Genomic DNA, 25468 nt, shown 5'->3' with positions numbered 1-25468 from the left:
ATTAGGTGCTTCATCTCCTTAGTCCTGGCAACCACATATGTTACAGATATTATTTCCATCTTACAAATAAGGATCCTGAGATTATTCAGCTTTACAAGGTGACACATGTGGTACCACGATCCAAGCCTGTATCCCTTGTCCATTTCCCTTTCACACTGAAGGAAAAAATTATTTGTGTGGGAGAATTCTGCTAATTTAAAATCTTCAGTAAACTCAGAAAGGCAGTGGAAGTCAATTTGTTGTGATCTGCAGAAGGAGTTAGTGCCTTGAAAAATCAAATAGTGTTAATATTTGATAATCTGAAAGCAGATAAATTACATTGAGATTTACTGAGGTGATCTTTGTATTGCCAAGAATCTTAGAATACCTTTATTCATCTACTTTTTATATAGGCATTTTTCACAGTCTGTATGGTAAATATCAGTCTAATTATAGCCTTCTGAAACTCACTTTTCATTCTTTGGTTTATGGGGATAGAATACCTTTTTAATGTAAACATGTTTTTGAGGAAGGTTTGTGAGGACTAAATTTATATCAATGTTAAAACTTGTTTACTCTCCAAATGCAACCATCTAGATAGCTGCCTATGCCTCCTTGCATGAAATATTTACAGATTAAGCAAAAAAAAGATTTGTTTGCTTAAGAGGAAATAGGGAAATTATTCTCTATTAGAAAAAAGGGAGAACACATATAATATGAAAAATATAAATGCAAAACCACTTTCCAATTGTAAACATATTAATTATATTGATGTTACCTCTGCTCCCTCCCATCAGTGTGAGTAATGAAGGACATGAAGCACTTTGATCTCAATACAACTACATCCATTTGAAAAATAATTCTCCATAAAATCATTATGTCTTTAAAATAGAATAGTTTATAATAAAACTTCCCCATCTTTCTTGTACCACATTTCTACAAAGATAACCTTTTGTTTGTGAGGCCATACTTTAGAGACTTTTAAAGGAATTCATTACTATTTTAAGATGTATATGATTATCTAGGGTATGTATATTTGGATTTAGTGGTTCGCTGCTCTTATCAGAGGAAAGCTGTGCTAATTTTCTTCCTGCCATCCCTCTTCAGATATGGTCCTTGACCAACAGGTGAGCTCAGGTCAGCTCAATGACGATGTACGTCACAGAGTTCACGAGGCACTGATGAAACAGCATCACCACCAGAATCAGAAAAAACTCACCAACAGGATTCCCATTGTTCGTTCCTTTGCTGATATTGGCAAGAAACAATCAGAACCAAATTCCATGGATAAAAATGGTAACTGTTTCTTTATTGTACTCTTTATGTTTATTATAAGTGCCTGATATATCAAAGTGCTTCTAAATCTTTTAAAATATGTTTGAAAATGATCTATTGAAATTCATATTGTTTTAGTAGAATTGTTTCTTTTCATGTACATAGAAAGCCTTATTATCAAGCATCAAACTGTAGAAATTTTAGCAAAGAATTTAAGTTTTCTGAGCAGTTCGTGAAAGAATGCAAGGGAAATTTTTATCCAATAAGCTATAAACTCATTCAGCAAATATAAACTGAGCATTCGTTGCTTCCTATACAAGGTCCTATTCTGTGTCCCAGAGTTTAAATATAAGACAATGCTTTAACTTAGGGGTTTTTTTTTTTAGTTAAAATGAATAATGATTACCATTTAATATTTGTGGAAAAAGATGTTGGTTTCATGTAACTCATGGTCAACAAATTCTATTAGAGATTTCAATTGAAAAGACCAGCTAGTGCATTGCTTGTGGCTCTACATACTAAGCCTGATTTCCAGCTGATGGGCCCATTGCTGCTTGCAGTCATGCATCTTCAATGTCCATGAAGCCTCTACACTTAACTATCTTTGCAACATCAACACAGATGACACCAACCATTGTTTTCTAACAATCATGACTTACCCCTTATGGTGTATGCCTCAAGTTGTTTTATCCTTCCAGTGTATTTTATTCTCTCTTGCATTCTCCCCTTGCAAATCTCCTTCAACATTGACACTAAGCGAGTTGCTTAGTGATCTCTGGTTATTATCCATCCTTTCCATTAGTCTTTTGAAGCAAAATAAAGTTATCAGGAGGATGATATGAGTTTGTTAAACTTCCTTCAGCTCTAACAGTTCCCACTTTTAAAAGATAAAAATTAATGAGAAATAATTTCAAATGCTTTACTAGAAAGATTCTGATTTCTACAAATGGACTGAAGTATATGTATTGACATGGACTATATTATATAATTTCACTCCTATTTTCAAAAACTTCAGAGATGCCTTAAATACAAATGCATGAAAATCAGTTTTCTCAAGTCTTTGCTTTATATGGGTATTTTTTACCAGTTTTTGTACCAGTGAATCAAATATGTACAAATAGAAGAAATGTTTTAACAACTCAATGATCATTAAATATCTCAGAACTAGAAAAAGTTCTTAGTGGCAAAATGATTTTTGAAATACTCAGTGTTTTAAAGACCCTTTAAAACCCTTTAAAAACCCTTCAATGATTGTGTCATTGTTGTTGTAAAGATGAGTGTGGTTGTGCACATACAGGTAATCTCTGCCTTCCAAAAATTTGCTTTTCACCACTTTGCTTTTAGAAAGACCTATCTTAGTACCTGTTTTCACTATCCAAAAAGAATCTGAAGAAGATTTTCATTTTTACAATAAAAGCTGTTGTATTAAGGTAGGTCTTCTGTAAAAGTGAAGTGCTGTAATATGAACTTTTGGAAAGTAGAGGATACTTTTCACTTTATGTCATTTTGCTTATGAAAGTTTTCATAGGAGCACTATAATTTCAGATAGTGAGAGAAGGCTGTATTAAGTTAGTTAAGTGCTATGAGTACTTTATAGTATGTAACATTTTGTGTTTGTAGAATCCACTGGACATTTTGAGAATGTTTAACTTGCTTTGAGTCACATCATTTATTTAAAATACATTCATATTCTTAATCACAATTTACCTTAAATTATGTTACATATAAAGTGACAAAGTGAAGGCTTTATATTCTGAGACTGACAAATGTAGCACTTTTATTATGCTTGCAATACTAGTATTTATTTGATATGATGATGTTAAGAGAACCCACTGAGGTATTTACCGATTTTGACTAAAGGCTTATGTCTATGTGAGTCTAAATACCTTATTTAAAGTATTCCCATGAACTATCTCTCTATGAATGCAAACACATCTAAAGAAAATAGACTTTTGCCATCATTTCATTACTTTTCCTGGAAATCAGACAATAAAATGTATGTCTGTAAGAAGGATGATATTTTTATTCAACGAAGCAAGGATCTTGCGTTGTGAACTAACCATAATTTTATCTCAGATTTCACTGGTGATGTTTACTATAAAATAATTTTACTTCATTTTGTTCTTGAAGGGAAAGTGTGCTGAATTTACTGGATGAACCATTCATTGTAGTATCACGTAGACCAAGACGTACGCTGTTATTGCCTTAAATCTCTGTTAAACATAAGAAGAAATGATAGAATTAGAGCATTGATTCGCAACTGCACAAATAGATATATATAGGTACAAAGTTTTCTGAGAGACTTTTTGTCTTATTCAGGCAAATGCTTAGTTTTTCTGAAAACTAGAAAGTTCTGAAGTGGTTCTGCCACCATTTATACAATCAGCCTTTATCTGAACACATACAGATCCTTTTGAGGCAAATGTTAGGGTAATAAAAACTTGGAAACATTTGTAATAAGATTCATATATCCAATTAAGTATTGTTGTAGCGTATGCTGTCAGAAGTGGTTTTCTAAACCTAGGCTTATAACACCTCCTGTGACTCTGTTTTACTTCCTTATACACTTTGCATAATTATGGGTGCTGAGAATTCTGGAAATATGTATAGACTTAACCAATTTAGAAATAAATCTCCTATCCAGAAATGAAAAAAAAGTGTGAAAGACCTTTATTACTAAGGTTTTCAATCTATTTATGAACTCTAGAAGCTGACAAACTCTACATAAACAAACAAATCACAATTCATCGCTGTAAATAAAGATTTGACATTGTTTCAAAATATGCAATAGTTTTAATTTTTTTGTGCAGTCGTACAGAGAGATGCAAAGATTTCGAGACATTCAAAATGGTAAAAATCATAATCTTACTCTTTGAAAAAATCTCTTCAGTAGCATTTCATGCAAAAAGGTTGATTTTTTTTCTTTTGAAATTATAGAATAGGAATTCAATGGAGTAAGGATTTTCTAGGAACTTGAAAACAGAAAACATTTTTCTTCCCAATATAAGGATAGTAATAATCTCCCTTTTGTTTAATATACTTTTAGTTTAGAGGTAAACAATAGAAATTATCTCAAAAACTAACCAATGATTATTTTTAGAAAGTCTAAAGTAGTTATATAGAATAAAGGTTTCTTCTTCCTGAATTGACTTGGTCCTTGAGCATACTACCTTGGTAGTAGACCCAAGGATTAAACAATCAGACATTTCAATTCAAATGTCAAATATGAATCTTCCCCATCTTATTAATTAGATGATGTATAACATAGGGATTTCCTTTTTCTTTTCTTCCCCAAGTTTGCAGTATTTTGTTCATAACTTTTTTGGTGATTTGTGAAAATTTGTCAGTCTTGCCTCCAAATACACTAGTTTTGCTTTTTGTATAATTGTTTTCTTTGTGTTCTGCACATTCTCTTAAGGGCTAAGATACAGGATGCTATGGATTCACCATGCATTTTAATGTAACCATGCTGTGTTTAACTTTCACTTTTCATTAAGCATCAAAACTGTGAGAATTAAATGTCTGACTCTGATGTTTCAATACAAAGTGACAGTTATAGTTGGCAAAACAACAGCAAAAAAATAATAGAAAAAGAGTATCTTCTTTAACATTAGGTCCCTGAAATGGATATGAGTAGAAAGTACTCGAAAGAAATGTATCAAGAATATTCAAATGATTCCTTGAAGCTAGGAAAACTTCTGAAAATAAAACTAAGACTTTTGAATTAAATGATCTAGAAAGAAAAACATATCATTGTTCGTACTCATCATTTAGGTCATGTGTTCAATTATATTTTGATATATTTGAATTACAACTGTTATCTGTGTGATAACCTTTATATTTAAAAATATAATTTAGAACTCTTATTTTCCTTAGGTGTGGGCTGTCTTTATTCCACTGTGTTCTTTACTAGTAATTCTGTTTCCTTCACATATTTTTTCTCCCTCTTATTCTGATTATTCCCAGTTGTACCTTTTATTTAGGATCTCAAAAGGAGTTACAGAACAAACAGGCTCTGATTTATTTTTAAAGTCATAGGGTCCTGGAGAACATTTAGATTTAAGGATGGGACACGAGTTGACTCTTTAGGCCTGCACAGATTCCAGCCCTTAAAATAATGTACACATATATATTGTGAGTGACTTTTATTTATGGCTTTTGGAAATCAGTTTTATTGCTTTATAATCACTTCTTTTAAAAATGCTGTACTTCTTATTTTCAGATGCACAATGTTTTTATGTGTGTTTAGATATTTAGATGCTTTATTGTTTTTTAAATATTGTGGTTTCATGAGATACCAAGAGTTTAAAAGTTATCCTTCATGATGTTCTACCTTTAAGAATAAAAACCTGGATTAATAATTCTTAGAATAATACTTGAGAGAAAACTTATTCAAAGATTCATGTAAAAGACAGAATTAAACATTGTATAATAAGGGTATTTTCTATTGTTCCAAAAAAAATCAAGATGACATTGTTGACACAACTGATGAGTCTGTTCAGAGGCTGTATTATTGCTACTGAGCTCTGGTGTCAAGACAAAATCATAACAGCAAAAATATCTCTAGTATGATGTGTTTAAATTTGTTATTTCTATATTGATTATTTTTAGGCATAGTAATTTTTCTCCAAGTTTAATTTTGTGCATAATTTTCATATTTTTGAATGGAAGCTCACTTAATCAACCTATTCTAAATATTTAGCTTTTCTTTTTCCATGTTTCTATTCCCATGAACAAATGTATTGTTACACATGTATGTAACTTTGTCATTCATCTTTATATTTCTTTATTTTGCTCTGTCTTGTGTCTGTCCCTAACAGGCTCATCTCATCTCTGTACCTCCCTCATCTCCTACCCTTTGGGTACTCTAAATGCGTTGAAGGTTTCTGAGGTAGTGTAAACCAGCTTGGTCTCTAGGTTAATAGTAATGTACCTCCATGTCTTCATCCCAGTTTCCTTCTATTGTACATGATTTTCAGTGGATTAAGCAGTAGCAAATGATATTTTTAAGCAATATCTTATCTCCTATTGATTTGAATTGGCCGAATAGAAATTTAAAAGCTGCTCTTTTACAATACTTATATACACAATTAATTTAAATAAGGAAATTATAGGTAAGGACAGAAATGGTCAGTACAGTACTTACAGATATTTAGAGAACATAGTTTGCAGTTATGTTTCAATAATTAGTTGCTTTAATGTTGCTGACATTACTTAAAGTCAAAACGTAGTACTTTGGACATATATCATGTTCCTCCCCTACAACTTTATGATGAGGGAAACGACTTTGCCATTATCACAATGGACTCAGTGAAATATTTATGAAGTAACAAGCAGACAGGTGGAGCTCCCACTTTCTAGTTAGTAAATCACATGAATTAATCTGTTTTCTCCTATGCTTGGCCCACATCTTTTATGATTTGCCTTGGAAAAATACATGGCCTATAGTGAATTTTATCTGACTGATTTATTTGTCCCTACCTGGAGGTCCAGAGGAAAAATGAGTTCATGACTCAATGGAAAACTAATTCAAGCAGTTGCCAATATAAATGCTATATAATATGCACTTTAATTGATAATATATATAGCAAATATTAGAATTTTGGGCTTAAGATGATGAATTCTTTGAGTTTAAAATTTTGGAAAAATAAACATATATGATAAATGCCTGAGGATGATGATAGGTTTCTCAAATGCTTGTATTTAAATAGCTACAAACCCTTTCCATGTGTGTCCACTTTTCATCAGTGTTTGAATAATTTACCCTGAATTATAATAAGGTTACTGAGTTAATAAGCATTTCTTTATTTTTATATAGTTACCTTCATGCCTCAAAATTATTTAGATATAACAGATGTGATTGCAATGGCATTTACTGATAGGATATATTAATATGGACAATGACCAGTGGGCAAAGTGAAGGTAATATAAGAAAACTGGCAAAAACATGTATATTCACAAGCATTGTGGCATAGTGGTTAGAAAAATTAGCATTCATAAAGCTTCCATACATATATGTAAATGCCAAATTCTAACTTTATATTATTCTATCCTGGAGTGGGAAATATACTAGAAAATTCTTAGTCATTCTATAGGAAACATGCACTTGAAGGTAAAATTCTATACCTGAAAAGTTCCATTCTGTGAATTACTATTGTTTTAGACATCAGTGAGAAAATAAAGGCATGCCCTTTGGAAGCCTAAATTTTAAAATTCTTCTTATGTAGTATTTGAGTTAATTAAAGTCATTTTGAAATTCAAGCCCATCACCTTTTTATGAAAGGCAGTAATAATTGGAATAAGGTAAAGAATTCTGCATTTAGAAAGATAAAGACTATAGTAGATAACAATTATAAAAACTGTTTTAATCTGTGAGATTTCCAGTAGTTCACTAGGCTCATTTATATGTGGATTTTAGCTTTATCTATTTATCTATCTATCTAGTTAGGTAGGTAGATAGATAAACATAGCCATGGTGATATATCAAATAAAAATTTAAGCTTTATTTAAAGACTTCTCTTTTTTAAAAATAACCCAAACTAAACTTGTAAGCTTAAGTTTTAAATAATAATCCTAAACAATTTTCTGTATCCTGCCAAGTGTCCAGACTCAGCCTTGAAGATACATACATTTAATGTGCATTGTTTCATTTAAAAAATTAGTGTACATATTGAGAAATAAAGTTTGGAGTACTCTAAACTTTGCAGGACTTTTGATGTGATTAAATACATTTAACTACTAATATTTACTACCGTTAGTTAACTGTTACCTCTGAAGTATCAGATTTCTGATTTGTGGTTTATATTCCTCTATTATAGGCTGGTAGCTTTTATGCCTTTTTCCTACATTAGCACATATTTAGTATCTAGAACTCGCAAGAAATTTACTGTCATCTAGTATGTCTCCTGTTAGTTAAGTACTCTCCATGAAGTCATTATTCCATATCACTTAAAATATTCAGGGAGAATAGTTTCCAAATCCCTTCTCAATTATCAACTTTCTGAGGTAATATTTTATAAAATTTTCATCATCTTAGAGCAAAATATCATAGAAAATAACTCAAAATATATTAATATTTAGAAGAGGAAATACAGGTGCCAGTGTTTTGAACATGTTGCATGAGCTGAAAGTAATTTACAAAATATTCTGCTTTTAAAGTATGCATATGAAAACATAGACCACTCAATTTCTCAAATTTTAAGTTATAGCTTATTTTCTAACCAATTAAACATCTTAAAGTTGATAGTTTTGCATTGGGCTGACTCTCTTTTTGTATGTGTGTGGTGACTGAATTAAAAGGCTGTTCTTCCATGTAGTTCTATACCACATGAAATAACTATAAGAACATAGATATATGTCTGTTTAATTTTTCCATGCCTTGAATTTCACCACTCAATTTTATAGAACATTCAGTAAATTTAGGTTTAAATATATCTAATGTTCTAACTCATGAAAATATGGAGAAATGATGTGAAACTGGTGATTGAAGACATCTGTTTGTAGCACAAATGCATTATGTAAGAGGTTTTTTTAAAAGATTACAGTTATTATTTTGAGAATGATAAATTAAATGGCTGCTAATGAACAGTTCACAGTCATAGCTGCACATTGCAGTTAGAAATGGGAGAATGAAAATAATTGATGCAGCTTAAGTCTGTCACTTTTCCAACATTCATATAGTTCTTGGAATATGCTATAACCAGAATTTGTGTACATGGTTTGAGGTGAATTTGCTTTAAAAAGTCATTTCCAAAGTCTTCACCAGATGTATTATTTTACTTTGTGTAGTGAAATCAGAGAAACATGTAAGTCATAGAAGAATTTTAAGCCCATTGCTTTCTGGCAATCTAACAATTTTAAACCATAAAATATTGTGCCTATTAATAAATGACCCCTCCCTGCCTGAGAGGCTTAGTAGTTCCAAAAGAAAAATTATACTAATGTTTGAAAATAAATTATTAGTGTTTTAAATCATACTTGGTAATTTCCAAGTAACAAAGAATAAGTGGGATTTCAGGAGAGAATTTAAAGAAAAGGTTTTATTTGTATATACACTAGTAGTTTAGGGAAGTTCCAATTAGTATAGACAGCAGTAATTGGAAAATGAGCCTACAGGTGAATTTTGAATGAAGTTGGAATTCAGGTAGGTGGAGAGAAAAACAAGGCAGAGTGAAGAGCATTCCTGTCTGAGACTGTTGTGAGGAAGATCAGTATTTTGGAGCCGTTAAGTTATGATCATAAATATGCTCAAAGCTTCAAAGCTGGATTGTTGTTAATAATTTCACAGCAAAAGTAACAAGTTGGCATGGGTAAAGATTGGGGAAGAAGACAGATACATCTGAAATTAGGCAAACCACATAAATTTTTATCATTTAATTACTAAATATGGGCAGATTTCGGATAAGTTGTGATTGAAAAGAATGTTTCATATTTGGTGAAAATGGAATTTAATTACGTGTTGTTAAATTCCCACCTGTTGTCCACTTAACTAATTTCAAAATTGGGAAAAGAGTACAAAATAATGAAGTTGCTGGTTAATATTAGTGGAACACGAATACAATTCAAGTTTATTTATCTTTTCTCACGAAGACCAATATCAACATGCTTGCACAATTGAATAGTGATAAGCATAAAATCATATTCACAGTATTTGTAGTGTGGGAAAGAGGTATTTCTAATGGAAGCTTTCATATAGAAATCTCTAAAAGTTATTGTCAAGGATTTTTTTCTCATTGGTTTGTTTTTTCAGGTGCAATAGAAGCTATAAATACACTGTGTACTTTTCAGATAAATATTTGCTCCTTTTTAAAAACTTTACATTTTAAATTCTACAATCTCAGCTTAAATCAAGATAGATGTCTATCTTGTCATATATGTATGTATATATATATATATTTAAGTATATAAAATTAAAAATATATATCTCATTAGTTTTGGATGAACTTTACAAATCACTGATGCTTCAAACCATGATCAGATTTAGAAAATTTTGTAGGTGTTCTTTCTTAATTGGGAATAACCATTCAGTGATAGCGTTTTAATCAGAGAATTGGTTTACATTTTCTTGACTGAACTCTCCCATTTCTATCTGTAACTGATAAATAAGAATATTTGTATTTATATAGATCTAATTATAATGACCCCCCATGCTTACCTCATAAACTCATTAAGAAACCTTTGTTAGTGTAATTCAATTGCTGTGTCACCCAGTATGTCTAGAATTCTGTAAGTAATTGTTTGTATTCTGTAATAACAATCTCTCTTAGCAGGTCAGGTTGTTTCTCCTCATTCTGCTCCAGCCTGTGTTGAAAATAAAAATGATGTGAGCAGGGAGAACAGTACTGTTGACTTCAGCAAGGTAAGCTTTCCTCCCTCTCACTTAAGTAATCAGCTGAATTGTTACTAGAAATTACTACCCATTTAAAGAGGTGTTGACACAATTTCTTGCATGCACATTTTTTTGTTTCTTAGCCAAAGCTTGATATTGTTATAGATAATGTTAGCATTTAAGTTCACATGTAACGTGTTGCTTATTCACAAAACCAAAGGCGTAAATTTTATGCATAGTCTTCAGGTTTCAGCCACTTGGTATAATATATCTCGTCTAGTAAAAGCAGTAATGACTTCACAGAGAATTTAACAAAAGTTTGTTGTTTAAAACTTTTGTTAGCTTTTTTTCAAAATTGTTTTTCCTCTATTTGTGGAAAAGCAAATCATATAATAAAGTTTCACTGTCATAATTCAAAGAAAGATATTAGTGTAAGGAAATGCAAGGACAGAGTAAGAGCAGAGTTTTGAAGAAAAACATAATAAAGATCGACTCTGTTGAGGGCACATCTAACTGGAGACAGTTCATATGAAATCATTTACTTGATTGTATTCCAAGAAAATAATGTCTCTGTAAAAATAATGTAATTTTAGTTCGTGAATCCCTGACATTTATGTGCACTATTATAGGTGATGGCAAACTAACACTTAAACAGGAAAGAGGAGTTTCAATATTGACCAAAAATAAAGGGGATCAACAATTTTCTTTATCTGAGTGGCTGAAACAGTAGTAACTCAGAGTGATTCTTTTTCTTTTTTTCATAAAGCAGTTATTACTGGCAATGCCTGTCACAGTGGGTGGAGGTGGGATGGGAGGTAGAGTAGAGGAAGTTGCCTGATGTGAGAAGAGTAATAGCAATCAGCTCCTTGTTGCTGCCGATGCCTAAGTGGTCTAGGTCTCTGTGTGCATGCTCCCCCTTGGGTGCCTGGTGGAGTCTCCCCTGGGAGCACGGGCGTACCAGCTTAAGTCTGTTAATTATGCGTGCAGGGACTGGGAGGCCAACAAAAGGGGCACACTAGTCCATGTGGCATGAAACAAAGGCATGACAAAGGAGCTCCACACCAGCAAGAGAGAGAGGTGAGGGCATACTTGGGCTGTTTCTTCAGTGGCTCCAAGCTCATTTCACTGTATGGAGGCATGTGATTCAAATATTAAACCAGTTCAAATGTATCCATTTGCCACTCCAAAAAAAATCTTTTTAAAACATTACATCTTCATTCATCTGCCAGTTGAAATAAAATTGTTCCGAACTACCATATATTTAATTTCTGATTTCTTCATTTGAAACAATGTCTTAAAAACAATGACATAAGAAGTGGCTTACTTATTTACACAGGCATTAGCAGTATAACAAGGGCATATTTAACATTTTCAAAAACTGATCATCAATCAGGTACTTTCAAATGAATTACCTTTTAACTTTTTTTAAAGGATATAACCCTTGACGCTAAATTTTATATTTCCATATCATTTCACTTCTAGGTGTCTGACCTATCTTTGCAGCCTTCAAAAATGCTTCATCACATTTGAAAGGAAATGAATATTGCCAGTTGGAGACAGTAGTCTTACCTTCAGGTTCCTCAAAACAATTAGAACCATAGAAGAGTGAAAAATAACTGTCCTTACCTTTTCTTCCTTATTGTGTTTCCAATAACTGGTCCATTTCAACTTTTGGTAGGCAAGTTAAATTTCTAGAGCTCTCTACTCAGTGCCAACCATCTATACTCCTGCCCCTTGTCCATAGCATGGAGCACTGGAAGAATGTGGCTATTGAGAAAGAGCATGAATTCTTGAATCCTCACCCACAGTTTATAAGCTCTCTGATCTTGGAGTTTTCTGAACCTTAGCTTCCTCATTTGTAAAATGAGAATTATAACATCCATTTATAATTTTTTTGTGAAGATTAAATGAGATAATGGAGCATGAGAGCCCAGCACAGTGCTGGGCATATAGTATGTGTTGAATAAAAGGTGGCTACTATTATTACTACATTGTTATTGTTATTATTAATATTAGTAAAAATCATAGTGTCAAAAATAAATACTAGACCAGAACATAGTATGTTTTGGTCTCCACTGGATCTCTAATTCCTCGAACAGTGCTTGGGATGTATATGTTGAATAAATCCTGTGAGATTCAAAATCATTTAAGCCTTTAGTTCTAGCATTTTTATGAAACACCAAGTAACAGTTCTTACTTTATAACTTGGGATGGCAGAGTAGTAGGCTTTCAAAAGAACAAACATGACCTATCATTGTGGAAAAAATTTTAGTGCCAGATTTTGCAGATACATGAGTTAAGGATTTTTAGCATAATGATTTCAATTTGGTAGTGAATTTATCAGAGCTTAGCTATTCTCCAGGATACTCTGTCCATTTAAATATTTTAAGTTTTAAAATATAGATTAGAAACCCCAGTAGAATTTTGAAATGTTAAGGAAAAAGAGTATTCATTTCGTGTGACTTAATCATAGATTCTATCTCCATTCAATCTACATACGATTAACCCTTCCAATGGATAAGTCTATCAAACTTATTCATTTAAGGAATGTTTATTAATAAAAGCTGAGTTGTCAGTTTTGTGCTTCCTAAAATGCCTTTGAAAAGCAGATGTGTCAAAACATTCTGTCTCTGTCTCTTTGTTTTTCAAACTTACATGTAGAAGCTAGATATTTTAATATTTCCCAATATAGGTCGTGTTTCTTTTATTTCATGGCCCAAAGAAGCCTTCACAGTATTTTCTATGTAGAAAGAACTTTGTTCTATATCTATCTTCAGTATGTGAAACACATTACAAAGAGTTGGATTATTAAATCCCAGAACTGTAGGAAACCTTAGAAATCTCCTCCTTTAGAAGGTGAGAAAGCTGAACCCCAGAGAGGTTGAGAGAGCTGCTCAGGATCGCAGGCTGGTTAGTGTCACAACACCATTTCTCCCTAGAGACTCCCTATTGATTTTGTTGTACCTTCTATAACGGGCTTAAGACTTAAACTGTCTCCTTAAATTCCATCTGTATTTCTTTCACATCTCAGTGTATATCTTGTCCAGACACTTCCAGTTCCACCATGATCATCTGCCTAACTCTGTTCCCTAGAGAAAGAACTGTTTCTCACCCACAACTTAAGGACCAATTGCCCAAAATAAAGTATCTTTCCCTTCTTAGTGTAAAGGCCTGGAGAGCCCAAAGCATGAGTATAAATTCAGATCTGTAAGAGTATCGCTTTATTCTTCAAGGTCCTGTTCAGAGGACCAGAACATTTCAGAATTTCTTTATGTTCATTCCAAGTGTCTTGTGTCCACTGGAGGATTATTTTGGGGATATAATTCAACCTAGTTCCTCAGAGATATTTTAGGTATTTGTAATTCTATAAAAGAGTAAATTATGGTCCTTAAGTGTGATTTTTTTTTTGTTATATTAAAAGGTAGATTGCCAAATAAGGTTATTTATGAATTGAGTATTACTGCAAATACAAAAATGTAAGGCTACCCAGGAATTATATAGTATGTAATTGTATAATATAATAATATAATTAGATAATGTGTTATATAACCTGTTACCCCAAAACATATGACTACTCCAAGAATAATATAATGTAATGGCTACCCCAGATATATGTTATTTAACTACAACTTATTATATTTTAAATCAAAAGATAAATTAATCCTGAAATTAAATTCTGTACATTTATACTGTTTTAAAATAACAAATATTAATCAATGATAGATTAGGTATTATGTAATTAGTGCAAGTATCATATGTAAGGACCATATTTTCCTTTTTTAAAATTGAACTATTTTAGCATACTGGGTCCTCCTTGATATAATTAAATTGCATCTTAAAGCAGTTATTTGTATAATTGCCACCTGCCTGAGACACCAGCTTCAATAATTAAGGCTATGGCATTTATCAAGCAATAAACATGCTTATAGAATGTTTTCCATGTAGAATTTAAATTTCTCATTAAAATTATGACAGGTATTATTAATATAACTCATTATTTATCAATTGTAGATTATCATAAAAAGCTATTTTGTCATTTTAAATTTTGTTTCAGTTTATTAACTTTGTATAATTGTTATTTCCACTAGGGGAAAAACTTGTTTACTCTTTTAGGCTCTGAAAGACTTAGGAAGATTTATATATTTTTCTCACAGGGATAGTAATGTATAGGTAATCTTTTATTCCTGTCTTGAGAATTTATGCATTATAGTGAAATTTGAAAGCATTACTAATTTAAAGCATTTTCAATGTTTATATTTGCCCTAGCTAGAAAAATAATTACAAAAAATATGGTAATATTCCCATAAAATCCAAGATTGTATTATTAAGATAAAAAGTTTTGTATCTGTAAATTAAAAGGTTAGTGTCTCTAAAAGGAAAATATTTACCATATAAAGTCCTATTGTATATGTTTTATGAGATTAAAAATTTATATTTGGAAGTGTATTTGTAGGTAAAAACTTTGGAATTTACAATATTTGTCATAATTTTTTTGTAGGCAGTTTTGCTTTTTTAAATCCATTGTTTATTTTTCTTTGAAAAAGAACATTGGTTCTATTTGACACTTTAAGTAGAGTACTGCAGATAATTTTTATATTTAATCCTTGTGATAAAATATATACTCCATATAATAGATTTTATGTTTTGTGGCACCACCATCTTGAAGAAAATTAACTAGTTATAAACCTAAATAGCCAAGGTCTTGATTTCAGAAAGCAGCATATTTAATGTAGTAACTAAAGGCCAGCCGTGGACTTCCTATGGTACTACTACTAAAAATTTTAATATTTTTCACGTTAAACTTCTTGGACAAAATATTCTCAAATCGTTACACTTGCAAAATAAATATCTGACCTAAAAAAATCTCAGGCTCACCTATATTTTTCAGAGGTTTTTTCTTTCTCTCTCAGCAATTCCCACTTTGATCTTAGGCCCTCATTTCATTAGGATGAGAGCATAAAACCAATTACCAGATCAGATGAACTTTTTTTCTTATTCTCCCTACAAAAAGATTTCTATGAAAAGCAACTCAAGTGAATTAGAAACAAGAAATAGGCCTTGTAAAATTACTTTAAAGTCACCACTTGATTTTCAGTAAGGCCATGTACATAAAATTTGATAGTTACTCTTAAGAATATTTTACACTCATTTTTCAGAATTCACCTTTGACTCTTAAGCATTTCTTATTGTTATTAATCGCTTTTTGTTTTGTATGCATTCATTTCAATCACAGACATTTCATATCAGTAATTCAATTATGGCTCTTCAGCGGCTCCAAATGTTAATGCTCTTATTCTTGCTTTTTTTCACTCTGCCATATTGAAATTTCCTGATGAGGAATTAAAGTTAAAGAATGATTAGGCCAAATATAGAATGTGAAGGATATAGAATAGCTAGAATAAAAATTGAAGACTAAAATCATGATTTATACTGTAAGGAGAAACAGGATTATATTTCTTTTGAAATAGATACATACTGACTATTACTTGATTGAAATGTATTGTGTACAAAATCAAGATAATGTAGTTTAAAAATACGTAAATCTACTGGCAAATGCGAATCAAATTATGTTTAAAGTACATTCATTTAATTCAGCACATCCTCTTTTCTTCCCCAAAATTTCAAGATTGCTGATGCTAAAGAAGCTTCTTTTAAAAATGTTGAAGAGAGCAACTAGAGTATTCAGCTTATTGGTAACAAACCAGAAAAATATATAAGAAAAATTACTATGATTAGAGGGCAAATGAGATGTTTAACTATCTTTAAAATTTACTTAGTCTATATAAAAGCTACATTTATTTAAGCTATATTTATTGATGGATTACCATGCGTGAAGCACCGTGTGAGGGTATGATTGAACAAAGTTTCCCAGTTTTGATTTATCTTCTTTCACTTTGTGATGCTCTCAGGTTGATCTGCATTTTATGAAAAAGATTCCTCCAGGTGCGGAAGCTTCAAACATCTTAGTGGGAGAACTAGAGTTCTTGGATAGGACTGTAGTTGCGTTTGTCAGGTTGTCTCCAGCTGTTTTGCTTCAAGGACTGGCTGAGGTCCCGATTCCAACGAGGTACAAAGTATTAAAGTATCTTTGGCGTTTTTCTTAAACCATTGTTTTTGTTGGGGGGAAAAAAAAAGAGGAGTAAGTATGATTTCCTTTGAGAGTTTTTTTTTCTGGACACGAATGCATATTGCACAAAACTATTTTTCCTTCTTTTTGTGAAGGAGGGGAAAAGTGCTTTAAAAAGTATTCTACTTTTCCTCCTTACCCTCAAACTTCCATGTTTCCTTTTAGCAATGCTCCACCGTTCTGAAAACCCTGGTCTACATAACCACGTGAATTCTTTTCTTACAATTTTAGCAAAAAGTGATAAAGTCTTAGGCTTTTCTCAAAGAATGCATTAGATGGTGGGCTAAAGAGGATCCTGTGTATTAGTGTGGTCGCACTCAAAAAGGTCTGTTTCCAAGGCTTGGCTTCGTTTGAGTGAGTACGACTTCCAAGTACAAAGTATCAGGGTTGTTCCTGCTGTCCCTAATGTGCTATGTTTCAATCCCAGGCACCACACGCGGCCTGTGCATAGAGACTGAAGAATCTCTGGTAGTAGTGTCAGGGCACTATGGTGAATTCAAATCAAAAGTACAAATCTAATTTGATCACCTGAACTTGTTTTCATTTAACTGTACATAAACATTAACAACTTAGGGATAATGCAAACTAAATTATGTTGTTTATCATTTATCTCTGTTTTACAGATTTAAGACAGTTCACAGGCAAAACTGTGAGGAGAAAAAAAAAAAGAACATTGACTTTAGCACATTAGGTTCCCAGCAAATCATCCCAAGGACCTTGTTTTCTTCCATCAAATGTGATTCAGACAGTATTTACTCTGAATCCTATTCCTATGGCAAGATTTATCTATCTAAGGCCCCATCCCCGCCTGACTGGTGCCCTTTGTTTGACGCTGTAGCTCTTTCAGATGCTGTTAGTATGGCTGCTCTTTCCAACATCGAATGCTTTAGCCAAGTTAAAATGATGAAAAAGTTCAGGTGCTATGCAACTGGGTTTGTAGGATGTATTTCCTCTATGGACCTTTGTTCTTAACTTAGAATAGCAGATTATATCTCTCTGTGCTCTGATTATGGATAAGATATTCCAAAAATGTGGAATAGTTCAGGTGGGAGGGGCCTCATTTCATAAGTGTTCAGCAGACTGGAACTGAGGTCAGCGTTGGAACACCTATGCGTGAATCTGTGGCAGGAACCTGGTTACCATTCAGATTATGGAAAGAAGTATCTGTTCTTCCTGAGGGAAGGCTGCTGTGATTTCCAATACCAAGTTTTATTTAAAAAGGAGAAGAATAGGCCGAGCACACTGACATGGCACCTGACTGTATGATTAAGGCTTTATTTTTCTATACACTGCCTGTAACCTATTCAGAGTTTCTGGGAATTTGTATTCTCAGACTTAAGATGTCAACCTTACTAATTGTAGAGGTATTATTTTAGTAGTTTAAAATTCCTTCCAGTCTTCCAAGCAGTGAATTTTTTGTTCTACCATTTAGGAAGGTATTTGATGAATTCGGAGAAAATGATGGCTATTTATGACAATGATAGTTCCTGTATTTCAAAGGAAAGAAAAGAAAAATTCCCACAAGTCGAGAAAAGCCATAATGGGGTCACATACCCTCACTTTGAAAGCTGTCAAGGTTTAGTTGACCTCATTTCATACTGTAGAGCAAAATATGGGTAGAGAACAATAGAAGAAAAATTAGGGGCACGTAGAGCCACTGTCTAAGGAGAGATTAAAAAGACTAGACTATTTAGTTAGGAAAGGTGAAAAATGGAAGAAGATTAGTTAGACAAATAGAATAAAGAAAGCCACTCAGGGTTCCTAATTATCCTTTCTTAGGAGGACAAAAGGGCACACTATGAATATAACAGCAGCACATAGTAAAAATGTCAGGAAATAATCTTTTAGGAGTTATAAATAGCCCATGGAAGGGAAACCTGAAAAATAGCAAGATGTGCATAGGTTAGGAAATTTCTTAAAGGCATTATAGTTGATAAGCATCTGCCACCACATTAAACTATTCCAATTTTAAATGTATAGTGGACATTTCTGTATATAGGAAATTGACTTGGATTCAGTTACACCTGAAAAAGAAATATTAATACAAGACCTTCTAAGACTGTGTACTATATGCTTCATGTAAAAACATGTACCATCTTTAAAGTTTACAACTAAATGAAGGCTAAGATTATAATACCTATTTCAATATACCTTATAAAGCTAATATTCATATTTAAGAGCATAAATCATTTAACACAGTAATACCATTGAATTATATTGCAGAATATAAGGCGTTTTAAAATTTTCACAATTTCTCTGCAACAGCGACCTTTTCATAGGCAGCACAATGACCAATCCTTCATAGTAAGAGCACATATCGATTTCTTCAAAAGCTCCAGTTGTGATAATGAGTCTGCCAGATTTTCAACCTTATTTAGTTGAAATATCACAGTGCATCTGTATTTTTATTCCTCCAGCATTGGAATTAGTAGATAATTAACCCCTCATTTTCAGGTAACTAAATGGGGGAAACACTGAGATCAAAATAACCACAGATTCCCATTGCTCAAGGATCTTAAGCATGAGTCAATCATTAGAAATGTTTCAAAATAATAGACTATGAAAAATAGTCAAAATCTCCATCTTCAATAATTCCTTTGAGATGAGTGATTCTGTACTCTGAAATTATTTTTATTTTTCTGCCTTGAAACATTTGTTTTTTGTCTTCTTAATTACAGATTTTTGTTTATTCTTCTGGGACCCCTGGGAAAGGGTCAACAGTACCATGAGATTGGCAGATCAATTGCAACCCTAATGACAGATGAGGTATTTATTCAATTTCATTGGGAACATTGTCCCCCACTAAGTATACCAAACTTCTGGAGTTCCTGTATTCATGACAATTTGCTGTGAATCATATTTCTTCATATTGTATACCCTTTTTCTATGCTTCAACTATAAAATTTTCTTTGGAAAAATTTGCTCAAAAGGGATAATAAATTCACACATATGAATAAAATACTTTAAAACCTCATATTCTAAAGAAAGTTCCATATTTAATGACATTTAAAATGTATTTACTATTATTCTCCTTATATATACTGCCAAAGTGAGTGACACCGCAAATTTTGTTTGAGGCAAAATAATTTTAAGGTCTCAAGAAAAAACAATGACAATTTATCTGAATAGTATACATGACACCAAAAGCCATGCAAACATTTATCAATTCTTTTTACAATTGCCTGAATGTTCTTAACCCGGGAATCTTTGAACCATTAGAGGAGTGGTAGGTGGATTTCAAGGGGCCTGTCATCTCTTTGATGAAGCACATACATTTTTCTATAGAAAAAATTTCTATGTATTTTTTTTTGACTGAGAAAAGCTTTCATCAGCTTTGCAAAGAGGTGTATATCTCAAAAATATAAGGTCATAAAAATAAGAACATAAAAAGTACTATTATTTAACTGGTTTCTTGAATTCCCCAACACCTTATGAAATTTATGTTGATTGTTTTGTTTTTTTGTTAAAGAACAGATGCAAAAGATCATAGAAGGGGCATAAATTCAAAATTCAGCAGTAAATAACAAATGGGATTATAAATTTTCTAGAAACTCATCTCAGTAATTTAATCATGTATTTATTGAAATACATGGCTTTGGATACTTGGAAATCTGTAAAAAGTGTGAATTGGCATTATCTGTATGTAAATTTTTCTAAGTTAATGAAATCTGAAAAGTTGAGCTTGTGTTTGGAGTTCAATATAAATACTATCTGTTCAAATTATGTCTTATGGTTTTATTGTGAATCAGTTATAGATATTTATAAGCAGGAAACCAAAATCTAGAAGAAAAACATTTTTTTCATCAGTTTCAGAAAGAGCCAATTTAGGGAGTATATGTTTCCTGTGACTGTCATAAAAAATTACCATACATTAAGTGGCTAAAACAAGAGTAACTCGCTTTCTCACATTTTGGGGTCCAGAAGTATGAAGTCCAGGTGTCAACAGGGCCATACTCTCTCTGAAACCTTTAAGGAAGAATCTTTCCTTATCTCTCCAACTTCTGGAGACTCCTGGCATTCCTTGGCTTTTGTGGCAGCAAAATTCCAATCTCTGCCTCCATCTGCACATGGACTTCAACCCTGCCTCTCTGTCTCCTGTTCTGTCTCTGATAAGGGCACTCATCATTGGATTGAGGGCCCACCCCTCCCAGGAAGATCTCCTCTTGAGATCCTTACCTTAATTACATCTGCAAAGACTCTGATTCCCAGGAAGGTTACATTCTGAGGTTCAGGTGGACATATATTTTGAGAGGGCACTCACTACTCAATCTGCTGTGATTAGTAACATTCTAGTGAGGAAATCTCAGAGAGGACGGCAGAGTGAGAAAAGGGCTCCATGAGGAACACAAGCCTTCTGGCAGAACTCTCTATGAGTGGACATTCACTGTAGCTGTGCTTTCAGTGTCTCCATATTCATTAATATGTGCAAATTTATAGTATTGAAAAATAAATGGCACCACAGTTTGTATTCCACAGTTTAAGTATTGTCACTTACATGCACATATGTTTCATGTTACAGTATGCTTCTGCATCTAAGACAAGGACATTACATGAAGATATAAACTTTGAGACAGGAGTGTGCCTGGAATATCTGGGGATCAGCAAAGAAGACAACAGTGGCAAAGCAGGAGGGAAAAAGGGAGAGAACAGTGGGCAGTAGGGTCAGGGAAATAATGGGCTGGGCTGTGTAGGCCCTTTATTTTTCTGTTCCATTTCATATTATGTGAGATACAGAAAGTTTCAGAATATTTTTATTATGTTAGTATACATTAATTTTTCCCATTTATCTTTAACTTTTCCCACTTAAGTTAAATATATCATTCCTCTGGATGTTAGTTGGTGAGATTACGTTATGCTGCAGAATGACCAGTTAAAATCTCAGTGCCTACAAGGATTTATTTCTATCATATCATGTGTCCATCACAAACTGGCAGAGGGATTCTGGTCACTATAGTCATTCAGGAACCCAGAATTATTTAAATTCCATCTCAACCCATTTTCTCAGTTACTCACTTTGGCAGACAAAAGGCTATGTGGTAAGTCACACACTGGCACTCATAACTTCCATTTGAAAGTGACATATATACACCTAAATAGAAGAACACCACCTAATCCCAGTATCAAAGGAGGCAAGGAATGCAATCCTACCATGTGTCTAGAAGATCCACGTGTCTGTCAATAGCCTGGGTACCATGCCGTGTGTGCACATGCAAATGCAACATACTTTGAATGGAAATATATTTTCTGCCCTGTAGGTATATGATATACATCCAGAAAATACTAATTTATAACCTTATTATTTAACCTTTTTGTTTATATTTATAACCTTATTATTTAAAAATTGAACCAAATTGACATTTTTAATTAGTTTATGTATGCCCAGTTATAAATATTGCTAACATTTCTAATATGTTCTAGGAATTTTTATCTCTATTTTTCAGCAAGGGCATCTTTTAGAAAGTTTGATTTACCCACGCATAAATAAGCTTTGCCAAGCTTGAATCTTTAATTATATTTTAATGAGCTTCTTTTCATCCTCCTTTCCCTTTCTCTAATTCTTGCCTTTGGAAATTTCAACATTTATCCCAACATTCTAAGAAAAATATGTATTACTGTGTATTCATAGAATAAACAAAATAATAATATTTTACATTAAAAAATTCTTTAGAGCTACCTATTTCTTCAAATTATTATAATCACATGTAAGATAACAAGGAAATGAAAACACTGAGCACATTAAGATTTTATAATTTTTTTTATCTATAATGATATATCTTTTCCTTTCATAGGTATTTCATGATGTTGCTTACAAAGCTAAAGACCGTAATGACTTGGTATCCGGAATTGATGAGTTTCTGGATCAGGTCACTGTTCTCCCTCCGGGGGAGTGGGATCCAAGCATTCGAATAGAGCCTCCCAAAAACGTTCCTTCCCAGGTACATACATTTGAAAATACTAAAAAATCCCATCATTTTATTGTCTTCTGGATACGTGTACTGAAATAACATGACCCATCAAAAAGATTCAAATGACTTAAATTATAACCTCGGTGATATTGTGATTTATCATAAGAAACATGTGTTTGGTCTTCATCCTTGGTTTCTGGCACAGAACTCCTAAAAACCCTTGGAATTGCCTTGGTATCGAGAGCGACACAGATGTCTTCTGTTATATTAATGAGGTGAGCTTTGTAATTCACCCAAGGTTGGGGCTCCTTGCCGGTGGAGCCAACCGTGTGACCAGAGGGCTGGAAATTTCAGTCCCATCCTCCCACCTCTGGAGAGGGCAGAGTGTTTGGGGGATTGAGTTCAGTCATCAGTGGCCAGTGGTTTAATCAATCATGTCTGTGTAATGAAGCCTTCATAAAACCCCAAAAGGACAGAGTTCCGAGAACTTCTGGGTGGTGAACCCATGGGAGAGTGGTGTGCCTAGAGAGGGCATGGAAGCTCCTTGCCCTGTCCCTACACCTTGCCCTTTGCATCTCTTCCATCTGGCTGTTCATGAGTTATATCCTTTTACAATAAACTAGTGACCTAATAAGTAAAGGTTTTTGTCAGTTCTGAGAATCACTCTAGGAAACTGAACCCAATGAGGAGCAACTTGAGGACCTCTGAGTCATAGCCAGTTTGGAGGGTGGGGAGTCTTGCAGGACTGAGCCCTCAGCCTGTGGGATCCGATGCTATCTCCAGGAGATAGTGTCAGAATTGAGTTGTAGGACACCCAGCTGGTATCCGGAGCATTGCTTGTAGAGATGGGGAATGCTTTCCCTCTTCTTCTCACGTTGGAATTGGCACCAGACCTATTTGATCTCTATGAAAGCAAGACCATGAGGTTACAATCTTCCTTGATCCTGTCCAGCACAACTCACGGAGATGTTTGGTGTATTGATGATATGCTATGAAATCAAACAAATCCCATATACCTGCAAAAATTTTAGAAATACCTTAAAACATATTATACTGGAGGAAAATTAAAGTTTTAATAAAGAAATATAATATGGCTTGAGAGAAAGCCCTCTAGTGTATTTCTATATTCTGATACATCATTTTGAAATTGGCAAGGATAAGGAAAATTCAAAGGCATGGCTTAGTCATATTATGTAGAAAGCTCCCTGTTACTGCTAATCACATTTATGACTGGGAAGAATTTTTTATTATAATTCTTATGTTTATATTATCTCTGTGTGGGCATATGGTATAAAAAATGTAAAAATTCTGCCTATAAAAAACTAATATGCATTTTACTCATGGTACAAAACCAGAAAGAGAAATAAAGACAATATAGTTCGAAGTCATTTTCTAGCTGCAGGCACGACTTTTGTTAAGATTGGTGGCCGAATGTTTGTTAAGCCCACTCGTCATATTGCCACCTCTATTTCTACTGAATCTGCCTCCTACAACCCTCCCAGTTGTCATCTACTCAGCCTGGCTTTGGCATTTGTGCCGTGGAGTCCAGCTTGGTCTGACTCTACTGCCTGCATTAAGGTAACAGGTGGCTTTAATTGACCCAGCCCTGTACCTAGAAGTTTTTCTAGTTAGCCAGAGGTGGGCAAATGAGCAGGTGTATCACTCAACCATGAGTATGTAAAAGGGCTACCTCAATTTCACTATTTCATAATTATTAAAGACTATTTGCTTTCCTTTTCTCAGTAATTACAATTGTGTGATTCTATAATTGCAGCCACATAGTTTCAGCTGATCTGTTACTAAACTAAAAGAAGTCACTTAAGGAGTAATTTTAAGGGTTATAGATTGTCTTATTTTTGTACTGGTATGCATCTTTGCACTTATAATATTAAGAAATCAGCAATATAATGCTTCCTGAAGTAATAAGAAAGAAACATTTTAATTGATGTTATTTGGGGAAATCCATTGAAAATGCTAATACACTAAGGATGAGACTTTTAAAGTTACTTATTAACACCTATTAGTTTTTCAAACATAGAATTGAAGTCAGGCATTTTTGAAAACACCTTGCATTTGAGGAATTATGTTTTTGAGGAAAGTTGCATATGAGCTTTGTATTTTTTAAAATTATTTTGATGAGACTCTTTAAAGTCAGTATTAATTATTAGATTGTGGGTATTGAGAAGCAGTTGTAGGAAGAACATTGAATTAAGAACCAGGGCGCCTATATCCTGCTGTTATTTATTTGTATTATCTTGAACAGATGCCCTAACTTCTCTGTATTGGCGTTCTATATTGGTATATCCAATAGAACTTTCTACAATGATAGAAATGTTCTATATCTGTGCTATCTAATAAGCCAAGCTACCTGTGAGCCCTAGAAATGTGGTTATTGAAACTGAGAAACTGATTATTAATTTTAATTAACTTACATTTAAATAACCACATGTAGTTAGTGGCTATTTAAATAATAGAAGTTTTATACAATGAATTTGAATTCGAAATATACTGTATGCTTCTTTACATTAGTGTTTTTTAGAAATATGTTGTAATTGAATCATAACTACTACGAAACTGTTTTCTTCTATTAAATGGAACAAAATGAATTAAAACATATTAAGCACTCTAACTTCATATTTCTTCACATATTTTCCCCCATGGGATAATTTCCATGGTTTATTCTTTTGATGTGTCTCAATCACAGAATTTTTAATACTTTTTCTTTTCAGTTAAGAGAATAACCCGTAACCTCAAGAAACAACCCTGAAAATATTCATTAGAACTTTGTGTCAATTATTATAATTACTCCCTGTCTACTCTCAACCTCTTTGCTTTTTTTTTCACCCCATTTAC

At 33.0% G+C, this 25468-nt stretch overlaps 1 protein-coding gene across 6 annotated transcripts in view; it reads left to right on the top strand.

The window, feature by feature from the left end:
• SLC4A10 (solute carrier family 4 member 10) overlaps positions 1-25468 on the top strand; it is a 268072-nt gene that overhangs the window by 165153 nt on the left and 77451 nt on the right. For 3 of the 6 annotated variants that reach the window (XM_036884247.2, XM_036884245.2, XM_036884248.2), the window contains exons 6-11: positions 1087-1275; positions 10521-10612; positions 11570-11659; positions 16492-16649; positions 19388-19475; positions 22499-22645. In XM_036884247.2, the coding sequence (XP_036740142.1) occupies positions 1087-1275; positions 10521-10612; positions 11570-11659; positions 16492-16649; positions 19388-19475; positions 22499-22645 (764 nt within the window). The remainder of the gene's footprint in view (positions 1-1086; positions 1276-10520; positions 10613-11569; positions 11660-16491; positions 16650-19387; positions 19476-22498; positions 22646-25468) is intronic. The other 3 variants (XM_036884246.2, XM_036884250.2, XM_036884249.2) reach the window with 3 other exon arrangements.

Source organism: Manis pentadactyla, chromosome 8 (assembly GCF_030020395.1).
Source record: "Manis pentadactyla isolate mManPen7 chromosome 8, mManPen7.hap1, whole genome shotgun sequence".
NCBI classification, from domain to species: domain Eukaryota; kingdom Metazoa; phylum Chordata; class Mammalia; order Pholidota; family Manidae; genus Manis; species Manis pentadactyla.
This window is presented reverse-complemented; position numbering and strand designations above follow the sequence as displayed.